Source organism: Glandiceps talaboti, chromosome 23, assembly GCF_964340395.1.
Source record: "Glandiceps talaboti chromosome 23, keGlaTala1.1, whole genome shotgun sequence".
Taxonomy (NCBI): Eukaryota; Metazoa; Hemichordata; class Enteropneusta; family Spengelidae; genus Glandiceps; species Glandiceps talaboti.
The window spans coordinates 3,198,111-3,217,170 of NC_135571.1; the positions used below are offsets into that span (position 1 = coordinate 3,198,111).

Consider the following 19,060-nt stretch of genomic DNA (forward strand, 5'->3'; position numbering starts at 1 on the left):
GTCCCAGTATTTGATATTCGCTCGGTTGTTCACACATAACATCCTCTTCAACTTTAATCCTTTTAACGATTTGAAGTTCAGAATCTTCTATATCACTATAAGACCTTTTCTCCTGCATGTTCAGTGAAGTGATTTGTTCTTGAGATTCCATATTTGAAACTGATGAATCAACTAACGAATAAACACTTTCTATGACTGGCATGTTCTGCATGTTTGCAATCGTTCCATTCCTCTGAGAAGTCTCACTTTCCGAGCTCCCATTTGTGGTGTTATTCGAAAACAAGCTTCTTTCAGTAACATTTGACATATTAGAGCCCACATTGTTGTGCTGTCCACCTGCAGGGACAATGTCATTATTGAATGCAGAAGAATTTGAACTCTGACCTTGGATATAAGAAGTATAAAGACTTTGGAAAGTGCTTGATGAACAACCTGATTCTGCATCGTCTATTTTAGATTTTGGTTTCATGGACTTTTCACATGTGATGGAGTACTGTTGGTTAGCCGCTGTCTGTGTGCTAAGTGGTAGCTCTCTTTTTTTTGGCTGTAGTTTTCCGTCTGCATTCTGTGGTAGGTGACATTGATTTTGCTGCAGTCCTGCCACTATACTTTGTGGTATATGTTTTTGTTGTGGTCCAAGCTCAATATCTGTGCTTGATGTTTGCTGTTTTTCTTGGTGCTCATTTAGGGTTTGGTTTAATTTGCTACTATCTGATGGGTTGACAGATTGTGCAAACTGATCTTTCTTTGTTGGCACTGAAGAAACAGTTGGAGTACCAGAATAAGTCTGTTCAGGAACCTTACTTAAATGGTTGATCTCTTCATAATCATTATGACATTCCTCCTGCGATGTACGGTGATGACGCAGAATGGAAGAAGAATGTTGCTGCAAACACGATGATATCTGCTGTTCTTGCTGTAGCATACACAGTGACATGTCCTTTTCTTGCTTTATATTCAGCTGTGGTTGTACACACAAGTCCCTATTTGTAGCTACTGAAGTCTGTTGTGGTGAAGATATTGCTATGTGTTGGTTGTGCTGCTGTTGGTGTAGGTTGTGGGCAGCTTGCTGCTGCTGTTCTTGTCCTTGTACACTGGACTGCCGATGTATAGTTTTTGTAGCTTGCTGCTGCATACGAAGTGTCAACCCTTGTCCTTGCTGCTGCTTATGTTGTTGTTGTTGTTGTTGTTGTTGTACACTTGAATTCCTATGTTCAGTTTCAGCAGCCTGCTGCAGTGAACACTGCAACATGTGTTGTCCATGTTGAAGTTGCTGTTGTTGTAGTTGCACATTTGAATGCCTATGTGCAGCATCAGTAGGTATCTGTGGTGAAGTTAGTGGCATCTGTTGTCCTTGCTGCTCCTGTTGCTGTACACTTGAATCTCTACGTGCAACTTCTGTAGCTAGTTGTGGTGAACAATGTGATGACTTTTGTCCTTGGAGCTGTTTCTGGAACTGCTGTTGTTGTACACTTGAATTCCTATTTGTAGATTGAGTATTCTGCTGTTGAAAATTTAGCGAGATATGTTGTCTTTGTTGTTGCTGCTGCTGGTGTTGTTGCTGTTGCTGCTGATTTTGTTGTAATTGTGGCTGATTGTGTTGTTGTAGTATTTGTTGTTGCTGGTGTTGTTGTTGTACTTGTTGCTGGTTTAGTTGTTGCTGTTTTTGCTGTTGCACTAGTTGCCAGTTTTGGTGTTCTTGTAGGCGTTGTTGTTGTTGTTGTTGTTGTTGTTGTTGTTGTTGTTGTTGTAGATTAGTTTCTGTGAATTGCTGTGGCAAATAGGGTGAAAGTTGCTGTCCTTGCTGCAGGTGATGTTGATAATTGTGATGCTGCTGAAGTACATGTAGCTGTTGGTTTCTATCTAACCTTGACTGGAATGTTGCAGTTGTTGACTTTACATATGGCTGATTAATTTGTTTGCTATTATTTCCTGGTAACCTAAATTGTTCTAAACTGTGCAGTTGTTTAGTCCCAGCCATTAGTTGTTGACCATATGACTGCTGTAAATTTTGGTGACCATATGAAATGCGATCTTGAACACCATTTTGTTGTTGTTGTTGTTGGTGTTGTTGTTGTTGTTGTTGTTGTTGGAATAAGCTTAATTCATGTTGCCATGGTTGTAAATTTCTTGTATCAGGACACAACTGCTGTTGTGATTGTTGAAGGTTTTGAACACGTTGTTCTGGACCGTACACTGATACTTGCTGTTCAAGAAAACTGTGAGTATTACTTTTGTCAGGACGTATCTGCTGTCGAGTTTGCAGGAGATCTTGAAGTTCTGTTTGACAGCCTGGTACTTGATTGTCAAGTGATGACTGCCTACTATGATGTGGATGGTTTACATTGGATTTTTGCTGCTGACAACCTTGTGGTTGTTTGTTCGTAATTGTTTCTTGCATAGCAGTATGCAGAAGTTTTCGTAAAATGTGGTGTGGGAGTATGGACATTTTGGCAACCATTTTGGAAGGAAAAGATTTGTTGATAAGCTGAAGCAGTTCAGGTTCAGACAACGTGTACAAATTATGAAATCGTCTCAATATGTCATTGTTGTCTTCAACTCTGTGTTGTATTTGACGTGATAGGTTTGATTGGGATTTCTTTACGGCGCCCTGCTTTTCTTCTGCCATGGTTCTGAATTGGATGACTTGCCAAGATTTTGAATGAAATGTTGTAGCGCAGTTCACACTTGTGTAGTAACTTCAGATGATGGAATCACAGCCAACCCAGGTTTGTTGTACTGTAGAGTTTACAGATGTCCTTGTGTAGTAACTTAAGACGATGCAATCACAGCCAACCCAAGATTGTTGTACTGCAGCGTTTACAGATGTCTTTGTGTAGTAACTTAAGATGATGCACTCACAGCCAACCCAAGATTGTTGTACTGCAGAGTTTACAGATGTCCTTGTGCAGTAACTTAAGATGATGAAATCACAGCCAACCCAAGATTGTTGTACTGCAGAGTTTACAGATGTCTTTGTGTAGTAACTTAAGATGATGCAATCACAGCCAACCCAGGTTTTCCCATTTACAAGGATACAAAATATGAATCACTTATCATATCTTCTAAATATACACACATCTGTAATAGAAAAAATATTCAAACAGATGTCATGATGCATTGTTAGGAGAAATGTCGTACAACACTAATAATACAGCCTTCGGTTTACTAAGATACATGTATATGCAAACTAAATCTATTGTTCTTCCATGTGGTAGATTGTAAGTGGGTGCAGATATCAGTTCTTGAGACTGGTGTGCAATTTTAATCACCCTGTGATCAACATAGTGTACACATGCATGTCAGGAACTCTTTTATTTTAGCAGATAGTGCAGAGGATATAATATTAGACTCTTCCTGTAAATTTTAACTCATTTTTTTTGTTTCTCAATATGCTTATTTTACAGATATTTGAACTCAAGCAATTTGACCATTTTATTTTGGTCACAATTTTGTTTTAATATACCATGTATTATTATCACTACTATTACTATAATTATTATTTATTATCATTATATCTCGGGAACTCTTGATTTTGGGAGATACAAATGTAGTGCAAGGGGATTTTGGACACTATTTGCAAATATCTCATTTGGCCATGTCTTTCAGGACATTGCAAGGAGCTCTCTAATTTGGCAGACAGTGCAAAGCAATATTAGCCACCACTTGCAAATAAGTCATTGGCTGTCAAATGGTATCACTGGCAATGTGAAATGGGGTGGACATTGTTAAATTTTTGAACCGTGAATGACCTTATTTTGAGTGATGTCACAATTAATTAGCCTAAAAATTCAGCCGTGTGGGAACTCTCTCACTTTTACATTACCATGCCTTGCAATTGCCTTATGATATATTGCTTTAAAGCTACGACCAGAAACAAAACACAAATTCTTATCAGGTTTTTAAGCTTCGTTTTCAAGATATCATTTATAGTGTCTCCATGTGATCAGAAGCAACTCAGGGGATTAATCTGTATGATGTAAACATAATTACTATAATAAATAATGCAGGAAAACTGTAATCTAATTTTAAGTTTGAAACTATGACGTTACAGAAAAATGCCAGGCGTGGTACTGGGAAAAAACCCAGCAAAATCCCTAAGCTATGTAAATTTTACACCCTTGATAGCCTAGCATTGATTGATTGATTGATTATTTATTTATTAATCTTTCATATACAGACTTCATTTCAGTGCTTAAGTTCTCCCAATAGAACCTGTTGCAAGATCACGTACATAGAAAAACAAAGGTTTGAGTTGCATGTCACAACAATTAATAAGTGAGGAGGGGGTGTGACCATGTACATTGTACATGCCCATTATATTCCATCTGTTACTGTCACTCCGGCAAATTTGATGATGCTAGGCATCTCATTGTCTACATTCCAGTTATCCATGTGTCCAGTCGATGACAGATATGGGTGAAACTGGACCTTGACTCTCACATCTGACATGACAGCTTTCCCTTCACAAACATTTCCTCTCTTTGAAATAAGTAATAGTATATGCATGCATGAAAGGAAATACGGCATAGAATATGAAAGGGAATACCAATACCATAGATTATTGTCTATATAGATATATAAACATGGCCTGTCTACTGGTTGAATCTGTATATACACCATGTTCTCATTCATTAATTATTGACTCAAATTCAATAATTATTGCTCTGCAACTGTATATGACTGTGGGCAATCTCGGCCAAGTTAATTTTTAACGTGTTTTAAATCCAGGGTAGCACAGCCTGTCTGTATATATACTCAACCATCCAATAGTTTTCAGTGTTTAAGGATTAGCCTTATCTTTGTCAACAGAGTTGACCTGTGACTTTATTTTGAAATGTATTTCAGTCAGCGTCCAGCAGCAGCATTGCAAGCAGCATTTTTTATTCTAGAGCAGCTGGCTTTTCGCTTCTTTGTGTGGACGCTATACACGCCACGCTGTTTCTACTGCCATTCAGACTGCTGCACTGTACCATCGTCGTATCATTACATTGCCACTATTTACAACAAGCACAATGTCGATTGACTCAGAGTTTGGGTCAATCCCGCAGTTCCCGTCATCGGCGGACTTATTTTCCACTCCGGAGCGACGTAACCTGATCTCTGAAGTACGGACCGATGTGCCCCTCGACGTTCAGCAGTGGGCGTCCAACTCAGACCTCGGGACGTTCACGCTGGATAGACTGGTGGTTTTTGGCTTCACATCCATGGCGTCCATTCGACTCATCAAGGAGGACGACATAACAACAATGAAGATTGAACCTTTGGCTCAACGTCGCCTTCTCGCTGCAGCAGTGGCTGAGATAAGCAGACCCCCCACGAAGCAGGTCACCAATCCGGGTCTCAACACTACGGCCTCACAGACTCAGCACCCAGCATCCTCCAGTGCTTCCGGGCAGACTCACAGGGCATGCGCACAAGGAACAACAACCAACAACATGGCGGCGCCCAATAACAACATGACAACGGCCGATGGGAGTTCCACCACGCACGGTAACATCGAAGGAGGAGCTGATCTCAGGCATCTACTAGCTTCACTGGATCCTCAATCGACCACCACCCGTAACGCGACGTCTCTCGATGCTCTGCTTGATAAACAATTTCACACGAACAATGACTCTAATTCTTTTAATACTAGGCTTTCACACTCGTCTCCATTTGCTAGGGTGGATCTAGACCCTCTTGTGTATATGAGTAATATTCACACTAAAGGTGAGAAGTGTTTAGATATCATTGATTTTATTTCTATGACAGGGGCGTCATCAGAGCAACATATAATTAACGTTGCTCCTGATGGCTCCAAACTTATAATGGAACAGGGTTCAAAAAAGGTCAAACTGGAGAATGTCTCCCCAAGCCAATGGTCTGGAGCCAATGCTCGTATCTTATTTCGACTTATACAATCTGACACCCTAAATACCAAAGGTGTCCTGAGTTATCTTGCCTACACTGACAAAATTTCCCAGCTGGCAGACCGATTTACTTGGACAAGTGTTCTCCTGTTTGACCGCCAATATAGGCAACTACAGGCACAATATTCATTTCAATGGGGTAGTGATATCCCACATCTTACTACTGTTATGTTGCGGGAGAAATCCTCCACTTTTCTTCCCTCTTCCACCAGGTCAACTACCTTCACCAAATCCTCCCTATCTCGTCCTTCTGCCCCTATTGATTCTACCTCTGGCAGACCAATTTGCATTGGTTTCAATAAGGGGGCTTGTAAATTTGGGCCCCGTTGTACGTATGCTCACGTCTGCCTAGAACCCTCATGCCGAAAATCCCATTCCAAAGTCGATCATGAACGGTTTGCCCCAAAAAACTAGATACCCCCCCAGTGTCAATGTCTCTTCCCAAACCCATTCCCTCTTCTGGCTTAATCCCTGCAGCTTGGCAGCAAGAGCTTGTCAATGACCCAGATAAGGAATTTTTACTAGATGGTATAGTCAATGGGTTTCACATTATCGATCACAATGCTAATATTCAACCTGCCCTTACTGCCAACTATCGCTCAGCTACTGCCCATAATCGTACCAAAGTTGAGAAACAAATTCATAATGAAATTGCTGAAGGCCATTATGTTGTCACCAAAGACAAACCCACTATAGTCAGTGCCCTTGGTGCCATCCCTAAGCCCAATTCGCCTGATATCAGACTCATCCATGACTGCAGTCAACCGATTGGTAAGTCAGTAAATGATTATGCCTCCCTTGATTCCTTTCAATACCAAACCATTGATGATGCTGTCAGTCTACTTTCTGAGGGTTGCTATATGGCCAAAGTGGACCTTAAGTCTGCTTATCGTTCTGTTAAAATCCATCCCTCCAATTTCCCTGCCACAGGCCTCCAATGGACTTTTTCAGGTGACAGTGACCCCACTTTCATGTATGATACCCGCCTCCCCTTTGGTGCCCGTAAAGCCCCACATGTTTTTCATAGGATAACTCAGAGTGTCCGTCGAATGATGGCCCGACGAAATTACAATGCCCTAGTGGTATATCTCGATGATTTCTTAATCATCGCTGATGATTACCAGTCATGTGTAGCTGCTCTCAATACTCTCCTTCGCCTGCTCCGTAAACTTGGGTTTTATATTGCTTGGAACAAAGTTGTTGGCCCCTCTCAGAAACTCACCTTTCTGGGTATTGATATTGACACTGTATCCCTTACCTTACAATTGCCGCCTGCTAAGCTCAATGAGCTTCACCTCCTCTTGCTGGAATTTTCTTCCCGTAAACGTGCTTCCCGCCGCCAATTACAATCGCTTGCTGGTAAACTTGCCTGGGCCTGCCGTGTTGTCAAAGGAGGTAGAACTTTCCTCCGCCGTGTGCTTGATAACATGAATAAGTTATGCAAACCATCCCACAAGCTTCTTTTGTCTGAGGATTTTCATCTGGATATTGCTTGGTGGCTTCGTTACCTCCATGTGTTCAATGGCACCCATAAATTTATTGATCCCCGCCCCATCACTGATGTACATATGGATGCCTGTAATTTGGCCTCTGGTATCTACTACAGGGGGGACTGGCAGTACACACGCTGGGACTGTGACTGGCCTTCTGCAGAGTCCCTACATATCAACCATAAGGAAGCCCTATCTGTTTTGCTAGCTGCTCGTCGGTGGGCCCCCTGTTGGGCAAATCAGACAGTTCTTTTCCTGACTGATAGTCAGGTGGCTATGGCCAATATCAATTCCGGGACATCTAGGCACCCCCTCGTGATGTCCGCCCTTCGGGAACTCTTCTGGTTGTCTGTCTGTTTTAATTTTCATGTTAAAGCTTTACATATCCCAGGTAAATCTAATGTGCTTCCGGATGCTATATCCCGGCTTCACCAACCAGGCCAGTGGTTGCGTTTATTTACTCTCCTCCAGTCCCAGTCGGGACTTGTCTCCCCACCCTTATTCATTTCTTCTTTTTCTAATCATATGTCTGATGCTGTCCTCTCTGTCCTTCTTCCCCAGATACTGGGCTCCAGAAGCTGGAAGGGGACCTTGACATGGCAGTCTCCTACTATCGTGGACAGGCATTCGCCTCCTCCACAAAAGCCACATACTCTGTGCATCGTCGATCCTACCTAGCTTTCTGCTTAACCTTTGGTTACACCCCTGTCCCTGTCGATAGCACGGTCCTATGTCGCTATGCTGCTTACCTTTCTCGGCGCCTTGCCGTCTCTTCCATTAAACAGTACCTCAACATTGTCCGCCTCCTCCACATTGAATGTGGTCACCCAAACCCAGTGTCTGGTAATTGGCAATTGTCATCTCTCCTGAAAGGTATGGCACGTTGTAAGGGGACTGCTGTTTGTCGCAAGCTCCCTATTACCCCCACTCTCTTGTTGGGCATCCGGGAACAACTGAACCTCTCTATTCCTCTAGATATTGTTTTCTGGGCTGTCTGCCTTGTGCTTTTCTTTGGTCTGCTCCGTAAGTCCAATGTGTTACCCATGTCTGACTCAAACTTTGACCCGTCCCGCCACCTGACCCGTTCTGACTGTTTAGCTTTCTCCTGGGGTATTGGTTTACGTGTTCGTTGGTCGAAAACTATTCAGACTAAAGACAGACAATTCATCATTCCTCTCCCTATCCTCTCCCCTCACCCTCTGTGCCCAGTGACGGCAGTTATATCTGCATTCACACTTTCTCCCACCCCCCCAGCGGGACCGGCCTTCCCCCTGCCCTCCTCTTCACCTCAATCCCCACTTTCAGCCCCTTACTTCACTCGCCGTCTAACGCAATTATTAACGACTTTGGTCCCTGATGTTCACCATTACTCCACTCATAGTTTTCGTCGAGGGGGGGCCTCCTGGGCCTTACAGTGTGGACTCCCAAATGAATTAATCAAATTGCTAGGTGACTGGAAGAGTGATTCCTTTCGTAAATATTTACATCCGTCCCTGCCCTTGCGTCTTAAATCCTCCGTCCAGTTTGCCTCTCAACTACCTTCTCACCTTTCCTAATTTCTACTTTACTCTCTCCACTTCTACGGTGTTTGGGTCCTTGGGAGTAATTAGTGTAGTTTATAGAAAGTTTAGTTTTAGCATTTATTGTAGTTTAGAGTATTTGTACAATGGACCAGTCCTCTCCCTTTCAGTATGCTGACACCTGTGCTCAGTTTTGAGAGAGGACTGGATATTATTAGTTTTGTTCTCTTTCAATAAACTACTCCCTACTTGACCCAAACACCAAGTTGTGTGTGTGCCTGTTGTCTTGGCGTGTGTGATGGTGTATGTATACCTGTGGCCCCTGGTGACCCAGAGCTACTCTGGATTTAAGGCCAAGTTAATTTTTAACGTGTTTTAAATCCAGGGTAGCACAGCCTGTCTGTATATATACTCAACCATCCAATAGTTTTCAGTGTTTAAGGATTAGCCTTATCTTTGTCAACAGAGTTGACCTGTGACTTTATTTTGAAATGTATTTCAGTCAGCGTCCAGCAGCAGCATTGCAAGCAGCATTTTTTATTCTAGAGCAGCTGGCTTTTCGCTCCCACCCATCTCCACCCATTGCAAGAGATTTTTACTTTTATTAGTTATGTACGCTTTATTTTGCTTTGTTTACATTGCTGTGTATTCTTTTCTCAATTGTTTTACTACTGTATGACTGACTATTGCTGCTTTACCTGCTTATCCTCCCTACGGGGTTCTGGATAGTTTGTATTTGATTTGAATTCTTTTAGTAGGGAGTAATTAGTGTAGTTTATAGAAAGTTTAGTTTTAGCATTTATTGTAGTTTAGAGTATTTGTACAATGGACCAGTCCTCTCCCTTTCAGTATGCTGACACCTGTGCTCAGTTTTGAGAGAGGACTGGATATTATTAGTTTTGTTCTCTTTCAATAAACTACTCCCTACTTGACCCAAACACCAAGTTGTGTGTGTGCCTGTTGTCTTGGCGTGTGTGATGGTGTATGTATACCTGTGGCCCCTGGTGACCCAGAGCTACTCTGGATTTAAAGAAATGTTTGTGCTGTCAATAATCACATGCAATCACAGACTTCCTTGTCTGTGACATGTGGAATGTCCATTAACACCTTACAGATGTAGAGATCACAGCTTTAGAGTTTCTCATTGTTTTGTTTTTTACCTTACAAACGTTACATTACAAATACAATACATCTTACTATACCTTTAGTGTCCTATTGTAGCAGTATAACTCCAAAGTTAGCATAGATCATGGAGATAGGAAGGACTAGTGATCTGAGGCTGGACCAAGCCAAGGAGGTTTCAAAATACAATTTAATAGCCGACACTGATACTTGACTCTCAGGCCTCTGGTGGAGGCGATGGTCCTTTAAAAAAATGATCTTTTGTACTTGGATTACTGAATCTATTGATTGATTATCAGCTCATAATTAAGGGAAGCTGGACCCAAACCTGTCACAACTCGACCCGAGCAACCATCGCCCTGTTAAAAGCAACGTGTTTTACAATTACACGTTTTGTTATAGCAAATATGGGGGCAATTATTTAATAGTCAGATAGTAGTATCGACACGGCAAAGTGACAGAACACATAACATAGTCTAGTTCCTGACTAAATGCAATAATTGTAGCGTTTGCTGTCATTTTGAGGTTTTTTTCGTCTGTTTTTTTGTGCCCTTTTTCGTTCCGATGTTTAACCCGAATCAAACGGGTTAAACATCGGATCGGGAAAAAAAGGCACAAACACACACGAAAAGGCCCTCAAAATCACAGCAAACGCTACAATTATTGCAGCTAGTTCCCTACGACCGTATTCCGATGTCATACTACGTTATCTTCCTACGTTAAAATCGGAATACGGTCGTCGGGAACTAGACTAATCGAAACATGTCATCTGTGTACGTACAGTACAGACATTCGGAATTTTACAAAAATAGACTATGGGCCTATGGCGTGCCGCATACTATTAGGACTGCTTGCAAACGGAGTACGGGACTAGATTCTAACAATGTCCCTTCATGGAGGTATACGGGGAGATGGTGTCCCTTTATATGTAACTACGAAAGGAGATGGACGGTGTCAGGACTCAGAAACGAGTCCGTAGTCCGTATGCACGCAGTACTTCCCTTCAACCGTTCACTGACGAACCTGCTTCCCGGCCCCATGCATACGAACGGCGTGTCAAATTTCTGAAACGTTATGTCATGAAATATGAAATGCAAGATACTTACTGTAGCAAAGAGTTCCACTCTTGAAAAAATCGAATGCAACGCGATTCGTCAAATCTGTCGTCTGAGTTTTCGTAGCACCTCATGTCAGGTCGTGGGAATCACATTTAAAATTATGCATGAATGAAATGAAAGAGTTTGTTTACATTCACGTGTTTCACATTATTTAACTTTAACAAGTCCCCCTTTCCGTTGCTGCTGTTGTAATATGGCAGCTTTTAGCCATGAGTATTAATTTACATGTTTTAGTGGAAGAGTATATGATAATATTAACGTTACTTTAAGAAATAGTTCAGCTTGTGTTCTTTAACGGAAGAAAAATTCAATTATTTAATAAGAACGTGTGGAAAAGGAACAACATGGCCATAATTTTATTCGAGCTAGGGAGTTTGATGACGTCGTCTATGACCTGGAGTCCATCTGAAAGATTCGATCGTATCGCCGCTGAAATCGGAATGAATTGTGAGTATTCTTCGAGACAAGATAATCAATTTATATTATCAGCCACCCATGTTCTATTCTATAATAATTAGCAATACTATTATTTTGGTGTCGGAGCTAACGTTTACCGGTTTGGCTGAACCTTGGCTTTGTTCTTTGTTCTATTTCAGTATTTCTAAATTCTAGTATTAATATATGGCAATGGGTCATTGAATGTATTCGATAAAATAAAGAACAATAATGTTTACATAGATGTTGATAGATTACTAGTATTGGTTTCCAACTTTGTCTCAACATTTGCTACAACATTGACAGATATTTCTGAAGTTACACTAAAACTTAGAGATAATATCAGCAGTAAACACCAGGGTGCACACACTTAGTCACAGGCACTCGAATCAATCTGTATGATGGGGGGGGGGGGGTATATGACTCTTATTCACTATACATTTAAAAAAAAAAATCATACACATTGATTCGAGTGCCTGTGCACTTAGTAGTTGCGCAGTTTTTCATAGTTATAATTTGCAGGTATTTACATGGACTCATTCAAAACACAAAATTGATAAGCATATATCTCTGAAAAGAAAGCAAGACTTAGTCAAGGAAAAGCAGAAAACTCATTGTATAAAGTTGTCTATTCATTCAGGCAAATCCATTGACCCTCCACTATCCTATGGGTGGAGGGTCTATGGGCAAACCCACTGACTGGTTATCAGTATCCAACTGTGATAAGATTGTAAAATCTGCAAGTTATTTAATACTGTACACTTCCACAAGTGCTAGTGAAGCAAGTGTTGAGAGTAACTTTGAAACCAATAGTACTATTAATCTATTAACAACTATGTAAACATCATCGTTCTTTATTTTGTAACATCTAATACTTTAATAATGATTCGATAGTTTGATATCTCATGTTATTAATACTTATTGCCAATTGCATTCAATTTCAAGATATATGTTATCACTGATACAATTCTGATATGTCATGACCCACTTGCCACCCTGAAAAAATTGTAGCTTTTGATTTTTCACCATCATTGATATAAAACATTACACGTTTGGATTTAGTCTGGATGGAGTCTAGTTCCTGACAGGGACTGTATTACATACTGTAATGTTGAATGTACTTCATCAATATCCCTATCACTGTTAGTCTGTAAGGTACGCCTTGATGGGGCGCCCTCACACATCGGCCAAACCCAACCACTAGAGAGGGCCGGTGAGGGCGAAACGTCACGATGTATCTTACAGTCTATATCACTATGGGATAGTGATGAAGTACTTTGTAGTACCACAGTCCCTCTGTGGACAGTGGTAGTATGAAATACGATCTCTTTCAGGAACTAGACTCGTCTGGATGCCATCGTTGTGAAGTATTGTTGTATCATCTCCTTATAAGTTATAAAACTTAGAGAGATCTTGAGATTTGATGAAGGTTAGCACGAGACTTGTTTGAATTGTGTTGGTGTCATTTCAGTTTCATTTTTAATTGTGGATTAAGGCTGTTTATAGTGTGATAAATATCAGAAAAACTGCTTGATTGCTGCAGCAACCCACTCCCCTCCATCTCCCGACCACAAAGGGGGGGGGGGGGGGGGGGGGGGACTTCGATACACATGTACATTCTCTTCCCACAAGGGATATATAAGAAGTGGTGGCACAGACAAACATATAATAGCATATTTTATATCAAAATTCATACATGTGTTAGTAAACCATAGTATTTAGTTAAAGTTTTAGTCTGTCCAAACTTGAAAATTGTATCTGAAAGTTTTTGACTGCATAGTTCAGTACTTGTCAACAGATTGACCCATTAATCTATTCAGAACACATGACCTAATAGACATGTACGCCTAATAAGACTAGAGGTGATAGGATTTAGGTGACTGGAAGTTGTATTGCCCTCCGACTCTGTTCAGTGATGTTGACATAGACTTAAGTGTGCAGTCAAAAATTTCAAGTTTGTGTTTGGAACAAAGTTCGATACTTGAGTGGACCATAGATGCTACACAAGCCTTCAGTCAGAAAGAAACGATATACGGTATAGAACATTTGATATATACCATAAATTTTACATATGAAACTAAAACAAAAGAAAAAAACGTGAAGTACAAGAAATTAAATATGTCTTCTTTTTTCCCAGTGAAAAATGCACAATATTAGGAGAGTGTGTGTACTTTGATCAGCCTGAAGTTGACTTGTTGAATAAGTGGGCAGAGATAAAGGTCACTTGGTAACCATGGATGCAACTGCACTCAATTTCCATGACAACAGTGGAGGCAGAGAAGACCAAAGCGGAATGATGAATTATAATATTATCACTGGTAGTTTCACGAATACAGATTATGGAGAACTGCCATGTTTAGAAGACAGCACTGCGACTGATAAATCTGACAGCGTCGGCACAAGTCCAAGTACGGGAAATGAAATGACAGTTCAAAGGTCATGGACAGCAACCGAAAAGTCAGGTAACATCATTACAAATGCAAGCCTTGGAAACAAATTCTCGGCTGAGAAAGTGTCAATGCCTGTTACAACAAATAGAGCAGTTGGGAAAAAGACCAGGAAAACAGCAGCACTGTTAGAATGCGATGAATGTAAAGCTACATTCCGACTACCCCAAGATCTAATCAAACATAAAAAGCTACACGCAGGTGAACAACTCTACCAGTGTCATATCTGTGGACGCATGTACACTCGCAGAGACAATATGCGACTGCATATGCGGATTCATGTCAAAGAGCGTCCATTCTCGTGTACCCAGTGTGGTGAAACTTTTCGTTATCGGCCAAATTTAACGAGGCATAAACATATCAAACATGGCCTTCCAAAAGCGTATTCTTTAAGTCCATCAAGATCTGCAACGTCAAGAGAACGTATAGAGCGATCTATATTAACAGGCTTGTTACCAAACTACAATGTGTATGCTCAACGTGGTGCTACCGATATGCAGGGAATGACATCTATGATAGATACGATGCAGTCAACTTCACAGTCATCTAGTACTTCAGCTTTGCTAGACTCTGTACATTTCAGACCAACAGTTTCGCAACCATCTAATAGCCCCACTGGAGGTATACCGCAACATGTAGCAAACAACCAATCTATGCCTGTCATTGGCCAGGTCTATTCACTTAGTGAGACGCAACAACAACAGTCGCCAGCAACAACTGTTACTTCAGCTATCGTCAGTACAGCAACTACTGCCTCTAAGTTCAGTGTCAGGTCTGATCTAAATCACCTCATCAAAAGTGGACATCATCAAGGGAAACCGATGAGCAGTAATAGTCGTTCATCTGAATCAGTCCCTTTCTCCCATAATCAGAACGCTTTCGAGAGAAGGAACCCAGAGACTGAAAGTTCAGGAAGTGGTGGTGAGGGAGCAGATGCTTTCACTGTACACTGGAAAAGAGTAGAAAACAGAGGAACAACTCAGGAGGGTTTGATACAACAGAATTTAGAATCGGACACAAATACTACATCATGGTGTGTAACAGGTGAAGTTCCCACAAAAAATTCCAGTCCTGCTGTTGCACATAATTACATCACAAGCAGCACGAACCAGTCTTTGAATTCTGAACAGATTGTTACGGAATTTAGCAATACTGACAAGAGTGATAATAAACCTATCAATACATCCATCAAAGAAGAAGACAGAGATGAAGAAGAGATAACCATGGTAACCGCTTCAACACATGATGAGCCTAGCGAAAGAGATGAGCAAAGGGGCCAAGATAAATCTCCTTCAAGACTAACTATTCCGAGAATTAATTTAAAAATTGGAGACAGAAATCTTGCTTCGTCAGTGAGCCGAAGAAAGCAAATGTTACCTCTTCGACTGTCTATGGGGAAACCGTCAACAGGAATCGCCAAAGCTATGCCGTTTAGACATGAGAATACAGGTGATTTAAACAGACCAGTAAGTTTAGATGAAACTGCCGAAGCAGGTGCAGATGCTGCTTGCGAATCATGTGATAGGTTTAGAGAATTTCTTTGTCAGCATTGTGAAATTTCGTTTCCTGATTTGTCAACGTTTATGATTCATCGGGGATGTCATGGACGAGATAGTCCCTTCCAGTGTAATGCGTGCGGGTACTGCTGTAAAGACAGAGTGGAGTTTAATGCACACATCATCAAAGGGCATTTTATGTAGATTGCTGTATTGCAATTTCAGCTGTGGAAAATGCAAGTGACCTAAGGGGCCTTGTCACTGCATGTCGCTAGTTGAGCAGTGACAAACCTTGAGATCACAAGTAATTTTCCAGTTGAATGGAGTAAAATAATGGGGATTAATATAATTATACCTCCTAATTTATCAAGCTTGTCTGGGTAGCCACCTGTGTTGTTGAGTTTTTGAAAATGTCCATATAAGACGATTCGCCAGCTTGTCCTATTAACAGTTTAAGTTAATGGGTTTAACTTTGTATTGGTGAGGGATTAAGGAAGCGATTCATATTCGAACTTTAAAACCATCCATGAACCGTGATGGGGGACATTACCAACTTCCGAGAATTTGGGACAATTGCCTGAAGTCACGCATGCATCGTGACTTCAACACTGACAAAGCCATGGTGGATACCTGGCAAAAGCTTTGGTAAGCTAATTATATTCTGGTGCAATACAAAGTTAAACCCATTAACTTAGACTGAACTTTTGCACAGATGAGCTTTCATCATACTTTTAGCAGTTTCAATCATTATTGAGTTTTGAAAATGTCCACACAAGCTGAGTAGACAGGCTAGGACTTGGAGACATGGCAAACAGGATAGGCAGAAACCACATGATAAATCTATGTCATAGAAATAACTGTTTATGTCTTGGATGGACAGGTTATACTGTCTGTGTACACCTTTATACAACTCATCCAAGTAACTCATTCTTCAAAGATTCTATAAGCCGCAAAGAAAAAGTGATATAAAAATGAAAAAATAACGTCGATGTAAGTTATTGTATTGAAATTAGTGTATCTGACTCAATGACCAAATTTTTGAGACTTTTTTTAGATTTTTAGAAAATTAATATTTAAGATGTTATCGTTTTGTACAAGTGTAGTGTGTTATTTGGATTTGAACCATTTTTAAACGAGTATTCGGTATTGTAATTGTTCCATGTATTTTACATTCAGTAGGCCACTAGTCTCTGTTACCCAGACTCCCTCTGGCTTGTCAACCCCAGAGAGCCTGGGGAAATACTGTGTCAGTGATTGAAACAAGATGGCTGCATGAAGAGGTTGACCCACAACATGACCTCTGTTGTAATATCACATGATAGCAACTCTTGCTAAGAGTATTTTAGTTAATCATGTAACAAAAATGATTTTCAAAACTTTTTTACCTGATTTTGTGAAATATATGCAAATGCACAGTTGTTGAAAATGAAAATTACGAATCATTTTCAACCGTCAGAGAAAGTCGGAGTCCAGTTATATATGATAGTTGCCATCTTATGTTCAAATCACTTACATGCTGTATTCCCCAGATTCTCTAGGGTTGGCGGAAGTCAGAGGAGTCTGGGTAACCTAGACTAATAGGTTACTTGTAAACCTGCCATTTTGAATGATGTATTGTGGGGAAATATGTCATTCCACTGCAAACATGAACGAACTAATCATTAAATTAGTCCTGAAAGAAAATTTCAGTCCAATCATGGTATGTAGATGAAAAATCTTTGCTAATCACCCCAGATTAGGAAACGCTACCAGTATGAATAATGCAATGGTATGTACATATGCATTCCAACATTGTTTTCTAATACTGTGGACAAACCAAGACCATATCTAGTACCATTCTGGTCAATGTTGATATTTCATTTCATTTACAGCAGTACTTGTAGACAGTGTAAGATATGTCATGTCACAGTGTTCTCAACGGTGAAAAGTTTGGCTTGTGTGATACAATGTACATACAAATATATGTCCATATTTTAGTGTAATAACTAATTATGGCAAAATAGGGGTTGTTGGTGGCTAAGTGGTTAAACCACTTGCCTTTTACCATTACGGCTGAGGTTTGAACCCATTCAGGGTTGTCGGTGGCTGAGTGGTTAAACCACTTGCCTCTTACCATTGCGGGTGGGGTTCGAACCCATTCAGGGTTTGATTAAATCACAGACCACTTAAGTTTTCTCTTAACTTGAACAATTGAGTATCTCATGTAAACATGTACTCTGTGTCTTTGTATGCATCTCAGACCACTTAGTGGTCTGAGATTAAATGTACTATGCTGTAAGTAAGAAGAGTGTCCTTCAGTTTGACTCTACTGAACAACGCATGTTTTCCCTGGGTACTCCGGTTTCCTCGTGCATTAACACTGAACCCATGAGGGATGGCCCTCACTGGACTTCTTGGGAGACAACTATTTATATACTGAAAGAACTATCCAGTATAAATAAAGATTATTGTTATTATTATTATTATTTGAAAAAAAAATTTCACATGAACAAAATGCATTATAGCAACACAATTTTCATATTTATGTCAATGTGTTTAAGTTGTCTTTACAAGAAATGAGATATGATATTAAAAAGGATTGATTTTCAACTCTATGTAAATGTGTATCTGTTTATATTGGTTTAAGAGAGACATGCTGAAGACTGGATGTGTGTTTGTGTTATGAAGTAGCCTTAGTTACAGAGGAATTTCAATCGCATATTACAAAGTATTTAAAAGTTGGTACAAATATTAGAAGTTAATTGGCCTTTCTACAATTTGCCATGGTGGCGCTCTACTTCCTGTCTTTGTGTACCTTGGGGGTATACATGGTATTTGTTACTCAGTTAATCATAGAGCACTGCTGTCATTCTGTCATCAACATTGTCATTTCATTACTGGAAGCTCTAGTCTGGATTATGGCTGAATCTAAGACTACCACGTTGTATATATGTATTGTGTGTGTGTGTGTCTATGTATGTGCGTACGTACGTACGTACGTACGTACGTATGTATGTATGTATGTATGTATGTGTTTGTATCTGCATATGTATGTATTTATGTGTGCATCTATGTATGTGTATGCATGCAAATGTATGTATGTACAATGTATGTATGCATTTATTATGTATGTGTGTATTATGTATGTATGTATTTATTTATTTATGTATGTATGTATGTGTGTGGGTGTGCATGTGGGTATGTGTGTGTATAATGTATGTATGTATGTATGAATGTATGTATGTATGCATGCATGTATGTATGTATGTATGTATGTATGTATGTGTGTGTGTATGTATGTATGTATGTATGTATGTATGCTTGCATGCATGTGGGTATGTGTGTATAATGTATGTATGTATGTATGTATGTATGCATGTATGTATGTATGTATGCATGTATGTGTGTATGTATATGTATATATGTATGTATGTATGTATGCATGTATGCATGTATGTATGTATGTATGTAGAAAGAAATGCATAAGTAACTTGTGAGACAGTATACGGTACACCAGTACAGTCTGTACCGTACGTGTACT

At 40.2% G+C, this 19,060-nt stretch overlaps 2 protein-coding genes across 2 annotated transcripts; both read left to right on the plus strand.

Moving 5' to 3' along the window:
* The first annotated feature begins 6,343 nt into the window (after positions 1 to 6,343).
* On the plus strand, positions 6,344 to 7,997 carry LOC144453148 (uncharacterized). The gene is made up of 2 exons (XM_078144427.1): positions 6,344 to 7,620; positions 7,964 to 7,997. Exons 1-2 carry the CDS (start codon positions 6,344 to 6,346, stop codon positions 7,995 to 7,997), a joined length of 1,311 nt encoding a protein of 436 aa, XP_078000553.1.
* A 3,555-nt stretch (positions 7,998 to 11,552) lies between these two features.
* On the plus strand, positions 11,553 to 18,042 carry LOC144452657 (uncharacterized). The gene is made up of 2 exons (XM_078143803.1): positions 11,553 to 11,609; positions 13,735 to 18,042. The coding sequence occupies exon 2, from the start codon at positions 13,831 to 13,833 to the stop codon at positions 15,742 to 15,744; it is 1,914 nt and encodes a 637-aa protein (XP_077999929.1). The 5' UTR covers positions 11,553 to 11,609; positions 13,735 to 13,830; the 3' UTR covers positions 15,745 to 18,042.
* Positions 18,043 to 19,060: the final 1,018 nt, after the last annotated feature.

Coding starts and splice junctions, on each gene's coding strand:
- LOC144453148 (XM_078144427.1), top strand. CDS start 6,344: ATGTCTCTTCCCAAACCCATTCCCTCTTCTGGCTTAATCCCTGCAGCT. Junction 7,621..7,963: donor GTTTTGCTAGCTGCTCGTCG/GTGGGCCCCCTG, acceptor CTTCTTCCCCAG/ATACTGGGCTCCAGAAGCTG.
- LOC144452657 (XM_078143803.1), top strand. CDS start 13,831: ATGGATGCAACTGCACTCAATTTCCATGACAACAGTGGAGGCAGAGAA.